Source organism: Salmo salar, chromosome ssa28, assembly GCF_905237065.1.
Source record: "Salmo salar chromosome ssa28, Ssal_v3.1, whole genome shotgun sequence".
NCBI lineage: Eukaryota > Metazoa > Chordata > Actinopteri > Salmoniformes > Salmonidae > Salmo > Salmo salar.
Genome location: NC_059469.1, coordinates 7,162,562 through 7,177,728, shown reverse-complemented (window position 1 = coordinate 7,177,728; position 15,167 = coordinate 7,162,562). Strand labels below are relative to the sequence as shown.

The 15,167-nt window shown below is 42.3% G+C and overlaps 1 protein-coding gene and 1 pseudogene across 1 annotated transcript; one reads left to right on the top strand and one right to left on the bottom strand.

The window, feature by feature from the left end:
• The first annotated feature begins 2,256 nt into the window (after positions 1-2,256).
• LOC106589189 (bifunctional 3'-phosphoadenosine 5'-phosphosulfate synthase 2-like) lies at positions 2,257-5,916 on the top strand (annotated as a pseudogene).
• A 1,187-nt stretch (positions 5,917-7,103) lies between these two features.
• Positions 7,104-14,893, bottom strand: LOC106589392 (outer mitochondrial transmembrane helix translocase). Its single transcript, XM_014179301.2, has 10 exons — positions 14,807-14,893; positions 11,046-11,231; positions 10,816-10,914; positions 10,104-10,224; positions 9,777-9,977; positions 9,542-9,648; positions 9,361-9,450; positions 9,184-9,234; positions 8,962-9,098; positions 7,104-8,785 (listed from the first exon to the last, which is right to left on the bottom strand). Exons 2-10 carry the CDS (start codon positions 11,217-11,219, stop codon positions 8,665-8,667), a joined length of 1,101 nt encoding a protein of 366 aa, XP_014034776.1. The 5' UTR covers positions 11,220-11,231; positions 14,807-14,893; the 3' UTR covers positions 7,104-8,664.
• Between the last annotated feature and the right edge of the window lie 274 nt (positions 14,894-15,167).

The window sequence follows — 15,167 nt, the reverse complement described above, 5'->3', positions numbered from 1 at the left end:
ACTGTTTCAAATAGCTGAGATGTGTGCTATTACAGGTTGTGGCATATTTAATGACAGGTATCTAGGCTACACACCTGGATCTGGGTTATGGCTGCTAAACAGTGCGCAAAGTTGTGCCAGTTGGACCAATTTTGATTAAGCTTATCCATGTCCCTAACAAGGGCTCATTGAGGAGTTGTGTCTAACAGTATCAGTAAGCCGCTATGTACTATGGGAGTCACTGAGCCCATGGGCCAAATGAATGAAGCTCATTCTGGGCAGACCTGGGAGAGGCACAGCCAGGCCTGTGTATGAGGGGTTGCAGCCAGCGAGCAGTGGGCCTGACTGCCACACTGCAGGAATGTATGAATGAATAGGCCTTTTTGTTTTCCCCTATCCCTCTGCAGCCCCCACCAACCTGGTCCGCCTGCACACAGCGTGCGAAGCCACAGAGATGCACTTAGTGAGGCTGGACAGAATAACTAGAAAAGGCTGGAGCGACATTAGTGTACCTTGTTATTTCCAGATCTGAAAGACTTCCATTCTATCCAATTAAAGCTTCCCTGGGTTTGGGTTATCTATGTCATTCTAGTCTCTGCCTGGTGGTCAGTGGCCAGATCCCTTTTACTTCTAACAAGGACCCGATGAGCTGTAAACTCTTTACAATCCTTCCCATTGCATTCAGAGTAATAGTAGTGTCGTGTCTTTGGCTATGCCGGATTAAGTGATATGACATGCTATTCTATAAAATAATTTCTCTGTAATTAATATTACCTGATTAAGCTAATCATGTAAATGTAATTAACTAGAAAGTCCGGGCACCACGTAAGAATGTTTATAGAGCTGTTATCTTCCAAATAAACTGTGAAAGACCTAGTCATCTTTTACATCAGTAGCAGTCAATATTTAATCGTCGCTTTATTCAGTCTCATCTGAAAGTTGTAAATTCTTGGTTATCTTCACGAACCCTGGCTAACAAATTGAATCAGCAATACAAAATGTGGTTTATTTATTTATTTATTAAATACCTAAATAATCACACAGAATTACATATACACAGAATGTATCATACATTGATTACAAATGATGTCAAAAAGGAAAACGTCCCTGGAGGACGGAACAGATACAACAGCTGGTTACACAAAGAAAGGGGGTTGGGTTTGAGTGAAAGAGCGGGAAGAGCGGGAAGACTGAGGAGCAAAAAGGTTTTGTCTCTATCGGGCCGTAGGCAGCTATGCTATCGTAAATACAGTATCTTATGCATTCTAAATAACCGCCCATTTGAAAAAGGAAAATGCAATAAATATTTACTCTGAGCTGCGCTTCGGTAGATTGGTCATAGATAGAAGGCGGGGTGGTCCAGCATGGATTTCTGGTCCTCTGAAGAATGTCTAGTGGTGAACTGGAGCGTGGTAAAATTGATACGCTGTCCGTCCTCTCCTAGGCCATGTTTAGCGGGCGGAGAGGGCAGTGAATAAGATTTTAAAGTTCATACCAAGTTGCCACACTTTTAAGCTCATGCTATATTCTGGCTGGTATCGTCAAAATTCATCCTTTCGGCCTGTTGACCGTCATCTTCACGTTGAAATTCGATGCTAATTTCATTAGGTTCTTGTCGTTCAACCGGAGCTCACGCTGAGGTTGGCTTAGTTCTGTAGGTGATCTTTGTCCTTTCAATGTGGGGACCTCAAGTCCGCACGTCCTTGGAACAGGAAGTTGAATTTTCGTCAACGGGTTTATATAGTGGTGAAAGAAGGGCGTGTTTTAGAGTTACAACCCATGTCTGTTCACATGGGCGTGGCCTCTGAGTGAGCAGAATGGTGTTCTTATGACAAACCGTTTTGTCATTAAGAAGCTAAAATTACATTTCATCTTTTCACAAATAGTTTCATATTTAAACATTTCAATTGCAAAACAATTCCGTGTGAATCTGATATCTAGAATGTGTCGATTTTCCAAGATACAGTTTATGTCGTCCTATCATCAGTAATCATGTCTCAGACACCAACTGAACTGACATCATATTCATAAAGTACCAACGCATATTTTCAACTGGTTGGATTACCGAAATATGGTTCCGTTTCCCACCTTTTGATGTTCCCAGAATCTTTATGTTAACAAAGGGCTTTTCAAGAGTCAACTCTGTAGAGTAGAGAGAGAGATGGGGGTCATGGGGGTCATAAACCTCCCCCAACAGGCCAATGTCATGAGACAGTAGCCAGCTGTACAGGGGAGTACAGAGTAGTGCAGCTCACTGTAGCATGGCTTCTTTCAGCTATTTCACATACATAAGGTTATAGATGGATCATATGACATTCATTGGGTGTCACTCACCACTTGCATTCTCTCACCACCTTCTCATTTATGCATAGGGCCCTTTCCAAAGGAACAATGAATTGCTGTTCTCTAGTTTCTCTTAACAAAACTAGACAAAGACAGACATATTGTTCTGCTTGGATATTAAACATATGTGAAGGTATACTTGTCTTGGGAATGACTTAATGCACAGGTAAGCAAAGAAAACCCTCTCTTCAATACTACACTACAGAGTTTCACATAAGCCTTGTTGGATAATGGATGTATTGTCAATATTGACTATGTCACTGTGTACTAAGGTTTTGTCAGGTGCTGGAAAGAAAACCGTTGGCTTTGCCCTGGACGAGTACTTGGTATTCCCTGCTACTCCTTGGACGGGGATAACATCCGACAGGGACTGGATAGTAACATAGGCTTCACCTCTGTGGACACGGAGGTCAACATCAAGCGCATTGCTGAGGTGGCCAAGCTGTTTGCAGACGCAGGATTGATCTGTATCACCAACTTCATTGCTCCATTCACTAAGGTGAGTGAGGGAAACAGATGAACAGACACTGTTCAATTCGGAATTGATATGAGGTACTTAGTTGGAAACTTATTAAAGGGCCATCTCTAAGTCATCCATTGTGATGGATCTGAGCTCTGGCTTGTATAGCTGCTATACTGTGTGTCTGCATTCACTTCTGTTACTATCTGGTCTTGAAAAACTGTTTTTGTTATAGAAGTAAAATCAAGATACCAAACCTGTTGATTTTTGCTACCCAGTCTCTTCCTCCTGTGCGTAGGACCGAGATGAATCCAGGAAGATCCATGGGTGCTCTGGGCTGTCGTTCTTCGAGGTGTTCATTGACGTTCCTCGGGAGGTGTTTGAGAGCAGGGATGTCAAAGGCCTCTAAAGAAAGCCTGTGCTGGAGAGATTAAAGGTCCTGATCAGACTGACTGTGTGTGTCTTAGTACCCTGTTGCTCTAGGTGGTGACTGCGTCCTCAGTGCCGTAGGGCAGATCTTCCGGTCACAACTTGTGGAATTGTTTACGTGCTGCTGTGCGGTTTGTTGCTAACGTTACTTTGCTACCTGCCAACTATACGGTTTTTACTTTCTACATTTTTAATAACCTGTTTTATATTTTTATTTTTCCCTTGCTCTACTTTTTTCATTCAACTTTTTCACATCGGACGCTTTATCTGGACATGGTCCTACAGGACATCCACAGGCCGAAGCTATGTAGTAACGTTAACATTATGCCGTTTAACTGCAGTCGCTGTTAACCTACAAAGCAGTACATGGACTTGCTCCTACCTATCTTTTATTTGGTCCTGCCATACATACCTACACGTACGCTACGGTCACAAGACACAGACCTCCTTACTGTCCCTAGAATTTCTAAGCAAACAGCTACAGGCAGGGCTTTCTCCTATAGAGCTCCGTTTTTATGGAATGGCCTGCCTATTCATGTTAGAGACGCAGACTCGGTCTCGACCTTTAAGTCTTTATTGAAGACACATTTATTGAAGACACACCTCTTCAGTAGGTCTTATGATTGAGTGTAGTCTGGCCCGGGGGTGTGAAGTTGAACGGAAAGGCGCTGCGGGCAACAAACGACCCTTGCTGTCTCTGCCTGGCCGGTTCCCCTCTCTCAACCGGGATTCTCTGCCTCTAACCCTATTACGGGGGCTGAGTCACTGGCTTACTGGTGCTATTCCATCCCATCCCTAGGAGGGGTGCGTCACTTGAGTGGGTTGAGTCACTGACGTGATCTTCCTGTCCGGGTTTGGCGCCCCCCTCGGGTTCGTGCCATGGGGGAGATATTCGTGGGCTATACTCAGCCTTGTCTCAGGGTAGTAAGTTGGTGGTTTGAAGATATCCCTCTAGTGGTGTGGGGGCCGTGCTTTGGCAAAGTGGGTGCGGGTTATCCTCCCTGGTTGGCCCTGTCCAGGGGCATCGTCGGACAGGGCCACAGTGTCTCCCGACCCCTCCTGTCTCAGCCTCCAATATTTATGCTGCAATAGTTTGTGTCGTGGGGCTAGGGTCAGTCTGTTATGTCTGGAGTATTTCTCCTGTCTCATCCGGGGTCCTGTGTGAATTTAAGAATGCTCCCTCTAATTCTCTCTCTCTCTCCCATTCCCTCCCCTCCCGGAGGACCTGAGCCCTGTGACCATACCTCAGGACTACCTGGCCTGATGACTCCTTGCTGTCCCCAGTCCACCTGCTGATGCTGCTGCTCCTGGTTCAACTGTTCTGCCTGCGGCTATGGAACCTGACTTCTTCACCGGATGTGCTACCTTCTGTTTTCAACTCTCTCTCTCTACCGCACCTGTTGTCTCTAACTCTGAATGCTCGGCTATGAAAAGCCAACTGACATTTACTCCTGAGGTGCTGACCTGTTGCACCCTCGACGACCACTGTGATTATTATTATTATTTGACCCTGCTGGTCATCTATGAACATTTGAACATCTTGGCCATGTACTGTTATAATCTCAAACCGGCACAGCCAGAAGAGGACTGGCCACTCAGAGCCTGGTTCCTCTCTAGGTTTCTTCCTAGATTCCTGCCTTTCTAGGGAGTTTTTCCCCAGCCACAGTGTTTCTACATCTGCATTGCTTGCTGTTTGGGGTTTTAGGCTGGGTTTCTGTACAGCACTTTGTGACATGTAAATAGGGTTTTATAAATAAATGTGATTGACTGATTGACTGACTCTGCCCTCTAGTGTTCCAGTTCTCTTTTACATTACATTACAGAGGTACATTTAATAGTATAGATCACATGGCTTCAGTCTACTACTTTACATGGCTATGCTATTAAACAAGCAAAGAGAGTGGGTCATAGAATGTACAGCTACAGCACTAAAGTAGTGTCAATTATTGACAAGGTCCTGAACAGGTATCCTAACCGTCTCCCCTTAGGCTTTAAGGGCAACGATTCACCCTTGGAGAAGCCTAGGTTACCTGAGCTTGTGCTGAAGAGCGGAGAGATCTCAGCGAATGAGTGCATCCAGCAGGTAGACGAGCTGCTGAAGTAACAGGACTGTCTATCTATGGTCCCTGAGACCTTGTTGGGCTCTCGTCTGTCTGTGGTGTAGCTAATTCAGTATTTTCCAATTACTGGTACTGCCCTATCTCTACCATGACCAAAATGTCCTAGTCATTGGACGAAATTATTCAAATGAGTATTTTCAGGCTCCTTTGAACAGTGTGAACTTGTTAATGTACTAACACATGGATCCCTTTGTTTTGTATTGTGCCAACTAGTGTAACAGAGGAAGTTAATGAGCTCTTTGTGCCAGAGAAAAAGATTGACTTGGCACTGAGCGACGCCGCCCACGGTCAGCATTACCAAGGTAACAAATCCTTCTCGTGTGCATGTTTTTGGGTTTGATACGTACAATCTTGAGTACATGTTGAGTAGTTAACACCTGATTTGACCTCACCCTCATGGCAGTTTTTTTCTTCTGTATTTCCTGTGGCTGGACCTCCAGTGGGTGCAGGTGCTGGCCTAGGGCTGGGCCAGCCCCCTCAAGGGCTTCTGGAGGGAGTTCCTGCAGGTTCTGCACATCAACACTCTTCTGGATGGTAATACTGCCTGTACTGGTCCTTATTCCCCTCCCCCGTGATGTACACTGGACCCACTGAGGTAGAGTAATGGTTTCCACCCGCACTACATCTTAAATATATTTTAACTTACACTGTTTGTACTTACTGGACACTAATCTGTAAAGTATTTCTAAGCATTGTTTTATTCAGTAGAATCAGCTCACATCAGTTGAGCCACACTGCCGGGCACGGATGATAGCTGGTGCCAACTTCTACATCGTGGGTCGGGCCCCTGCGCTCATGCCTCACCCAGAAACCAAACAGGACCTGTATGAGCTCACCATGGCCCCTGGCCTCACCTCTGTATAGATCATCCCCTTCAGAGTGGCTGCCTACAAGACTCAAAGAGCTGTGGACTATGATAAGGAGAGGTTCATAGACATAGCAATTTTCTTGGGCCATGTTTTTCCAGACTACTGTATGTGGCCTGACCAGGAAAATCTCTGGGATCTAGTTGTAAGCAATAACTAGGGCTCAGGAAAAACGTTTCTATCCCTGAGAGTCAAGCTGCTTCACTTTTTTTTCTCTTACCTTCCTTTCCAGACACCAGGAATTTGAGTTAATGTCTGTGACCAAGATGAGGATTGGGGAAGCACAGTGGGGAAAACCCTCTGGGTGGCCAATAAGGCCTGGAAGGTCCTCAGAGTACTACAGCTCCCTGCAGAAGGACAAATGAACACCTACACATCCTGGTTTGAACAGACGGATCACTCCTTCCTATTTTATATTCCCATTTTAAAACAAGTACTGTAGAAATCTAGGCATAAATGGAATACATGCCTGAGAGCTTTAAAAACATTTTTTTTTTTTAAATAACTGTATATCATTTAGTTTTATGAGTGGGTCAAAGGGGAATCTGTAAGCACCTAAGTTGAAGTCATTGAGAGTTGTGGAGAAATCAATGAATATTTTATTAACAGATCACTTTTGTTTCCCATCTATGCATCTTAACAACCAAGGTAGTAACTTAAAACATTTATGATAGATGTTTTTTAAGCTGTGAGAAGACAAATGATGTAATTCCATAGATGAGTGACCAAGAAGTTTGTGGTATGTGAGTGGAAGGGGTTTTAACTATCCTTGTATAATAGAATGAAACTATATCAAGTGATGCCATATTAACTCATGTTCTTAGACTGTATTTACCTTTTTATATTTCAGAATACTTTTCAGAGTATAGGAAATGTCAAGCAAATAAATTACATGACATCAAAAGATGTATTTTGTGTAATATATTTTAGCAGACACCAGAATGCAGGGTAATACAAACGAAGCGCATTGGCCGATTTGTTAACTGAAAAAACATTATTCAACATATTAGTCACAATCAGGAACTTATCAACAATACCATTATTTAAAAGAAAAAAGAAAAGCAAGCATATTTTATCTAAACAAAAGTTAAAAAATATATATTTCCACCAATCCTCGAAACTTTATGTCCACAGAACATGTCATTCAAGTAAACTATGAATTGGCAATCACACATTCAATAGACTTACAAGTTCCAACGGCTGTTGCTTGTGAGAGATACTAGAAGTTTGTCATGAATAAATAATCAATCACCCAACAATTAAGCATTCTGGTCACCATAAGAGATAAACAGAAACTATAATGCTGTGTTCACGTGCTAGTCAGAACTAGGAAACTCTTGACATTTCCGACTTGCTAACTGGTTGAAGGCGGCACGTATATAACTACAACCAGTTAGCAAGTCTGACATTTCCGAGTTTCCTAGTTCCGACTAGCACATGAATGCAGCGTAAGAGACACGACAATCAGCACAGGAAGTATTCACAAGCAGTTTCTATATTCTACTGTTAATGAAACCTGGACTGACAAGGGGACATAAAAAGGACCTGAAAGCACAACAGACACACAACCTGTCACACAGGTTTCCTGATCTATTGAAGTTTTAAAAACAAAAGTAAACTTGAATAATAAATGAATAATAAATACCTTAACATTAGCAGCTCACGATATTACAGCTCTAACCTACTCTTATGTATTTACTAGAAAGAAATGGAAGGCCAGGACACTGTAATCTTTACCCCAAGCATCTTTGCATCGTGATCTCTTCACAACATCCACAGCGATAATTCACTTTCGATGAAAAATTGCTCTTTCTGATATAGAAACTTTTATCATGCATGATAAAATGTATGATCTAACTCATATAATTCAGACATCCGAGAACCACTCATTGTATAACACTTAGCTAATAGTCAAAAGATGAGTGCCTACTAAAAGTAGCACATTTTATTACAGATGTTACACTTGCTAGTTTGATTAACAGCTTTCCTGGAAAAAATAAAAATAAATTCTGAATATCCCTAAATATACAATACCAAAAGAAACATTTGATGTTCAGATAAAAATGGAAGGTGAAAGCCCAAGGCTAAATCAATATGGCTGTGCGTGTAATAAGGACAAGCATGTGTATTGTCAAACCTGAACGGATCCAAAGCTGTACTCATATTTTGCAGTCTGAGAGCATGCTTCGGTGAGACCTTGGTTGAGCAGATATGGATAAGAAACTAATACCAACAGAAGTATCATGTAACACCTAACTTCAAGATAATAAATTGCATTTTGACCAAAATATTTAATGTAAATGCAATGAACCAAATGTTCTAAATTAATTATTGAAGTAAAATGTTACAAAGTGATTTTATGATAGACATTACATTGTGTGTATCTCTTCATGGTTTCTATCAGTACTCTTTATACATAAGGAAAACATATCCAGAGGCTTAATAGTTCTCTTTTGCACATCAAGACTCAATCCATAGCAGCATGCATCAGTACACTCTGTCCCCCTGCAGACTTGGACTTCCTCATCTTCTGGATGGCCCTCTGCATGTCTTGCTGCTGGATGGACCGGATGCAATCCTCTTCTAGACTGGAAGGGGGGTGGGAGGGAGCCAGGAGACAAAGAAAAGGTCAGTATATTGCTGGTAACTGCAGAAGGCACTGTAATTGTGTGAAATCTCTAATCACTATGAATGCTCATATGTAAAGCCAGTGTAAGACGGTGGTAATGGTCATCGAGTAAGGGCTCAATAAGGGGCGTGGTACCTGTCATTGGCATGGGTGTTATGGACAAAGTCCCGCACACAGAGCAGAGCAGCGTCCCTACACAACTCTCTGAGGTCACTCCCTGAGAATCCATCAGTCTCCTTCGCTATCTCAACAAAGTCAACAGTGGGCTCAACCTGGGAAATGCAAGGGGAAGTTTAGTGAAAACACACACTGCCAAAAAGCATAACTTAATTAGCCTGACTTAGATGTAGAACTTACATTTTCATTGTCCAATATGAGTTTCAAGATTTCTTCCCTCTGCCTGACATTCTGCAAGAAAACAATACTTTTTAGCCGGAATTAAATATATTTCAGGTAATCTCATATAGTACTGTATAATCATAGAACATATTCATAGTACTGATAAACATGTGTACAGTTTGTGAATATACTCACAGGCTGATTAATGTGAAATCTTGTGGGCATTCTCCTCAGAATGGCAGAGTCGAGATCCTGTGGACGGTTAGTGGCCCCCATGATGATGACCTGCATGTGGAAAAGGTGAGAGCCAAGTGAGAAACAAACTCAACCAGACAGGTGTCACGTGATCCTTGTATTTCATTCATGATGGACCCACCTGGCAGTTGTAGTCAGTTTCCAGCCCATCCCACAAGCTCATGAACTGAGCCTTCATCATGGCTGTGGCCTCGTGGTCAGAGCTGGAACGGCTTCTCAGGAAAGAGTCTGGAACAGAAAATTACAGGACCAACAGGAGGTGGTTATCACTACATAACTGGCTTAACTGAAGTACCAAGACAAGATTTCAAAGTACTGTATACCAACTGAAGGGCAATGGTAAAATAAGCATTTACCAATTTCATCGATGAAGATGATTGAGGGCTGGAGCTTAATGGCTAAAGAGAAGACGGCAGCAGCCAGTTTCTGGGACTCTCCATACCACTTGTCTGTGAGGGTGGAAGGCTGCAGGTTGATGAAGCGGAAGCCAGCTTCCTTGGCAGTTGCTTTGGCAATCAGCGTCTTTCCACAGCCAGGTGGTCCATACAGCAGCACACCTGTTATCATAATGAATATGTACGAGGAGTGTTAAAGACTGACGGTGGTCTGTTTAACCTTCTTATGCATTGTGTCTATCATTACCGGTCTCAATAAGCTAATATTTTATGAAACAAGAGACTCACCTTTTGGTGGCTGAAGCAGTCTGGATCCCTCAAACAAGTGTCTCTTCTGTATGGGAAGTATGACAGTGTCTTTCAGCTCAGTGATGACCTCATCTAGGCCAGCAATGTCACTCCATGTGATCTGTAGAGAGAGCATCACATTGGTTAGTTGTGAGGCATAAGCATACACTGAGTGTACAAAACATTAAGAACACCTGCTCATTCCATGACAGACAGACCAGGTGAAAGCTATGATCCCTTATTGATGTCACCTGTTAAATCCACTTCAATCAGTGTAGATGAAGGGGAGGAAACAGCTTAAAGAAAGATTTTTATGCCTTGTCACATGGATTGTGTATGTGTGCCATTCAGAGGGTGAATGGGCAAGACAAAAGATTTAAGTGCCTTTGAACAGTAGGTGCCAGGTGCACCCGTTTTTGTCAAGAACGGCAACGCTGCTGGGTTTTTCACGCTCAACAGTTTCCCATGTGTATCAAGGATAGTCCAACACCCAAAGGACATTCAGCCAACTTGACACAACTGTGGGAAACATTGGTGTCAACATGGGCCAGCATCCCTGTGGAACGCTTTCGACACCTTGTAGAGTTCATGCATCAACGAATTGGGGGGGTACTCAATATTAGGAAGGTGTTCCTAATGTTTCGTATACTCTGTAGAATATTGTCATGAAGTTTTGGGTTCAAGAAATTGTGTATTGATGCAGCTCTCTTACCTGCATGGTCAATGGGTCCACCAGATGTGCTGCGATGCTCATCTCATACTCTGAGAGCTTGACATTCTGCACACCGATCTGCTTCATGAGTTTCTCTGCCTAAAAACCCCAACTGTAAATAGCCATCTACCTTTGCACATTACCATACAGTCCCAACAAACATGATACATAATCCACAGAAGATGCTCAGAATCAAACAGGTCAAACTTGTCTATATTTGAAAACTTCACCTGTTTCTGTGCTTCCATTTTCTGTTTCCTTGTGGGATCAATGGCATCAACCATCCACTTTATGGTGAAGTAGGTGACTGCACCAAATATAGTCAGTCGGAAGAGTAAACCAATAACTTCATTCCGGCCCAAGGGCCGGGCAACACTTTCAGTTGGAATCTCCTTCAACACCATCTTCTTAGATGTCTGCAGGATGGGGGAAAAAAGTATATATTCAGAAGTATATATTTTTAAACCTGCATATTTAGCTAAAAGAAATCCAGGTTAGCAGGCAATATTAACCAGGTGAAATTGTGTCACTACTCTTGCGTTCATTGCACGCAGAGTCAGGGTATATGCAACAGTTTGGGCCGCTTGGCTCGTTGCGAATTAATTTGCCAGAATTGTACGTAATTATGACATAACATTGAAGGTTGTGCAATGTAACAGGAATATTTAGACTTAGGGATGCCACCCGTTAGATAAAATACGGAATGGTTCCGTATTTCACTGAAAGGAAAAACGTTTTGTTTTCGAGATGATAGTTTCCGGATTCGACCATATTAATGAATTAAGGCTCGTATTTCTGTGTGTTTATTATATTATAATTAAGTCTATGATTTGATAGAGCAGTGTGACTGAGCGGTGGTAGGCAGCAGCAGGCTCGTAAGCATTCATTCAAACAGCACTTTGTGCGTTTTGCCAGCAGCTCGTCGCTGTGCTTTAAGCATTGCGCTGTTTATGACTTCAAGCCTATCAACTCCCAAGATTAGGCAGTTGTAACCGATGTGAAATGGCTAGCTAGTTAGCGGGGTGCGCGCTAATAGCGTTTCAAACGTCACTCGCTCTGAGACTTGGAGTAGTTGTTCCCCTTGCTCTGCATGGGTAACGCTGCTTCGAGGGTGGCTGTTGTTGATGTGTTCCTGGTTCGAGCCCAGGTAGGAGCGAGGAGAGGAACGGAAGCTAAACTGTTACACTGGTAATACTAAAGTGCCTATAAGAACATCCAATAGTCAAAGGTAAATGAAATACAAATTGTAAAGAGAGAAATAGTCCTATAATAACTACAACCTAAAACTTCTTACCTGGGAATATTGAAGACTCATGTTAAAAGGAACCACCAGCTTTCATATGTTCTCATGTTCTGAGCAAGGAACTTAAACGTTAGCTTTCTTACATGGCACATATTGCACTTTTACTTTCGTCTCCAACACTTTGTTTTTGCATTATTTAAACCAAATTGAACATGTTTCATTATTTATTTGAGGCTAAATTGATTTTATTGATGTATTATATTAAGTTAAAATAAGTGTTCATTCAGTATTGTTGTAATTGTCATTATTACAAATAAATAAACGTAAAAAAAATACAAATTTGGCCGATTAATCGGTATCGGCTGTTTTTGGTCCTCCAATAATCGGCGTTGAAAAAGCATAATCGGTCGACCTCTACATAAAACATCACAAATCACCCAGAAAAACAGTTACACCCCCCAACAAATAAGTCCCCAATTAATACTTAAAAAAACGAAAAGTTAAATTACTACACATTTATCGGGTTAGTGTTCCCTCAAGGCCAAATCTCCATGTTACAGCGCTTGTTTACAGAAGACAAGAGGCGACCAGCTGTGCTAATTAGCTACCTAGCATGCTCTGAAGACCTGTGTATAAGCGTAACTCTGGAAGTGTAGCAGAAGTGTAGTTTTGTAGGATGGAGGCACCCATAGCTGTTTATTTACTTTATTTCACCTTCCTTTAACCAGGTAGGCTAGTTGAGAACAAGTTCTCATATGCAACTGCGACCTGGCCAAGATAAAGCATAGCAATTCGACACATACAACAACACAGAGTTACACATGGAATAAACAACACATTCAGTCAATAATACAGTAGAACAAAAGAAAACAAAAAGTCTATATACAGTGAGTGCAAATGAGGTAAGTTAAGGCAATAAATAGGCCATGGTGGCGAAGTAATTACAATTTCGCAATTAAACACTAGAATGGTAGATGTGCAGAAGATGAATGTGCAAGTAGAGATACTGGGGTGCAAAGGAGCAATAAATAAATAAATACAGTATGGGGATGAGGTAGGTAGATAGATGGGCTGTTTACAGTTGGGCTGTTTACAGATGGGCTATGTACAGGTGCAGTGATCTGTGAGCTGCTCTGACAGCTGGTGCTTAAAGCTAGTGAGGGAGATATGAGTCTCCAGCTTCAGAGATTTTTGAAGTTCGTTCCAGTCATTGGCAGCAGAGAACTGGAAGGAAAGACGACCAAAGGAGGAATTGGAATTGGCTTTGGGGGTGACTAGAGAGATATACCTGCTGGAGCGCGTGCTGCTATGGTGACCAGTGAGCTGAGATAAAGCGGGGCTTTACCTAGCAGAGACTTGTAGACAACCTGTAGCCAGTGGGTTTGGCGACGAGTATGAAGCGAGGGCCAACCAACGAGAGCGTACAGGTCGCAATGGTGGGTAGTGTATGGGGCTTTGGTGACAAAACGGATGGCACTGTGATAGGCTGCATCCAGTTTGTTGAGTAGAGTGTTGGAGGCTATTTTATAGATGACATCACCAAAGTCGAGGATCGGTAGGATGGTCAGTTTTACGAGGGTATGTTTGGCAGCATGAGTGAAGGATGCTTTGTTGCGATATAGGAAGCCGATTCTAGATTTAATTTTGGATTGGAAATGCTTAATCTGTATGGATTTATGCAAAACTGCTACAGTAAGTTCATATTTTTTTATTTGAAGGATTCCTTCTCGCTGATGAAAGATAAGGGCCATGTGTTTTGAAAGCAATGATTATTGAAGTATCGGATTGTAGTTCACAAGAGGTAGAAGTGGGCGAAGCTAATGGCTGAAAACTGTAAGAAGAATGCAGAATGCCTCAGAGTTTGAAAGCTAGGTTAGGGTTATGCTGCGTTTAGACGAGGGACGCAAAAACCATCATACCTGTTGGCATAGCGGATCAAGCAAGTAAGAAAGAGGGTGACAGCAAAGCCAAGCCAACACAAGGCATGTGTTGCTATAGTGATTTCAGTAAACAATCAGTGCAAATCAACATCGGTAGAAAACAATGCTACCACTGACAGCAGACGTTAAATATTTGAACTTTGGCGGCAAGTCCAGTCTACCGTGGCGGCTGACGGGATTCACCGCCGGCATTTACAGTCGTGCTCTCATTGAAAACAATGACATCCGGTTTGCCATCTACCTCCTACTACCATGTAAACACGGCATTAGTATTCCCACATGGCCATATCTTAACGTTACATCGCTTATTTAATTAAGGAAGACATAGGCGGCCACCTGTGCTAATTAGATATCTACCATGAGCCGAACACCTTTGTGTATACCCAAGTTAGTTCGTCAACTGGAGGCACACACAGCTTGTGGCTCTGTGCAGTAAGTATATTTTTTATTTGAATGATTCTGTCTTGCTGATATGAAAGATAAGTCAATCTACTGATATGCCCCTTTTCTAAACGTTAAACACAGCGTCGGAATTGTAGTTCACATGGAGCCAAATGTGGGCGAAAATAACCGCTGAAAACCCTACAAATGGAGAAGGGTTTTCGAGAGCTAGCTTTGACCTTCCAGTTAGCATGCAGCCTCGTGCCACAATTAGTCGTTACTTTGTAGGGGGAAAAAATCCTGCTAGCCCGGACACCTTGTGAAATGTGTTGGATTAATCCATCTATTTCTAATACGAACATTTAACATGTTTAGAAAAACAAATAAACCATCACAGTTTGCTCATGTGGACTGGTGTGACACTCACCTCTCGCTTCCGACTCTTACTCTTGTCCGAGGGTGGTCAGCATGAGGCTCGGCGTGATAGGTGCCCCCTACTGTTTTGGAATAGACACTAAAATAATTTCCTCAATATTTCTGTGGCATGGGACTGATGGAAAAAAGTACTCAATAAGTGTATGAATTGGACCATTTTCCTGTCAAAATGTAACGAGTAATTTTGGGTGCCAGGGAAAATATATGGAGTAAAAAGTACATTATTTTCTTTAGGAACGTAGTAAAGTAAAAGGTGTCAAAAATATAAATAGTAAAGTACAGACCGATGCAATTTTAAGGTAAATAACAACACAAGTTAAACTAGATTTAATGAGGTGGCTACAACACATATT

Coding starts and splice junctions, on each gene's coding strand:
- LOC106589392 (XM_014179301.2), bottom strand. CDS start 11,219: ATGGTGTTGAAGGAGATTCCAACTGAAAGTGTTGCCCGGCCCTTGGGC. Junction 10,225..10,815: donor TGGACCCATTGACCATGCAG/GTAAGAGAGCTG, acceptor CTCTCTCTACAG/ATCACATGGAGTGACATTGC. Junction 8,786..8,961: donor AACACCCATGCCAATGACAG/GTACCACGCCCC, acceptor CCCCCCTTCCAG/TCTAGAAGAGGATTGCATCC.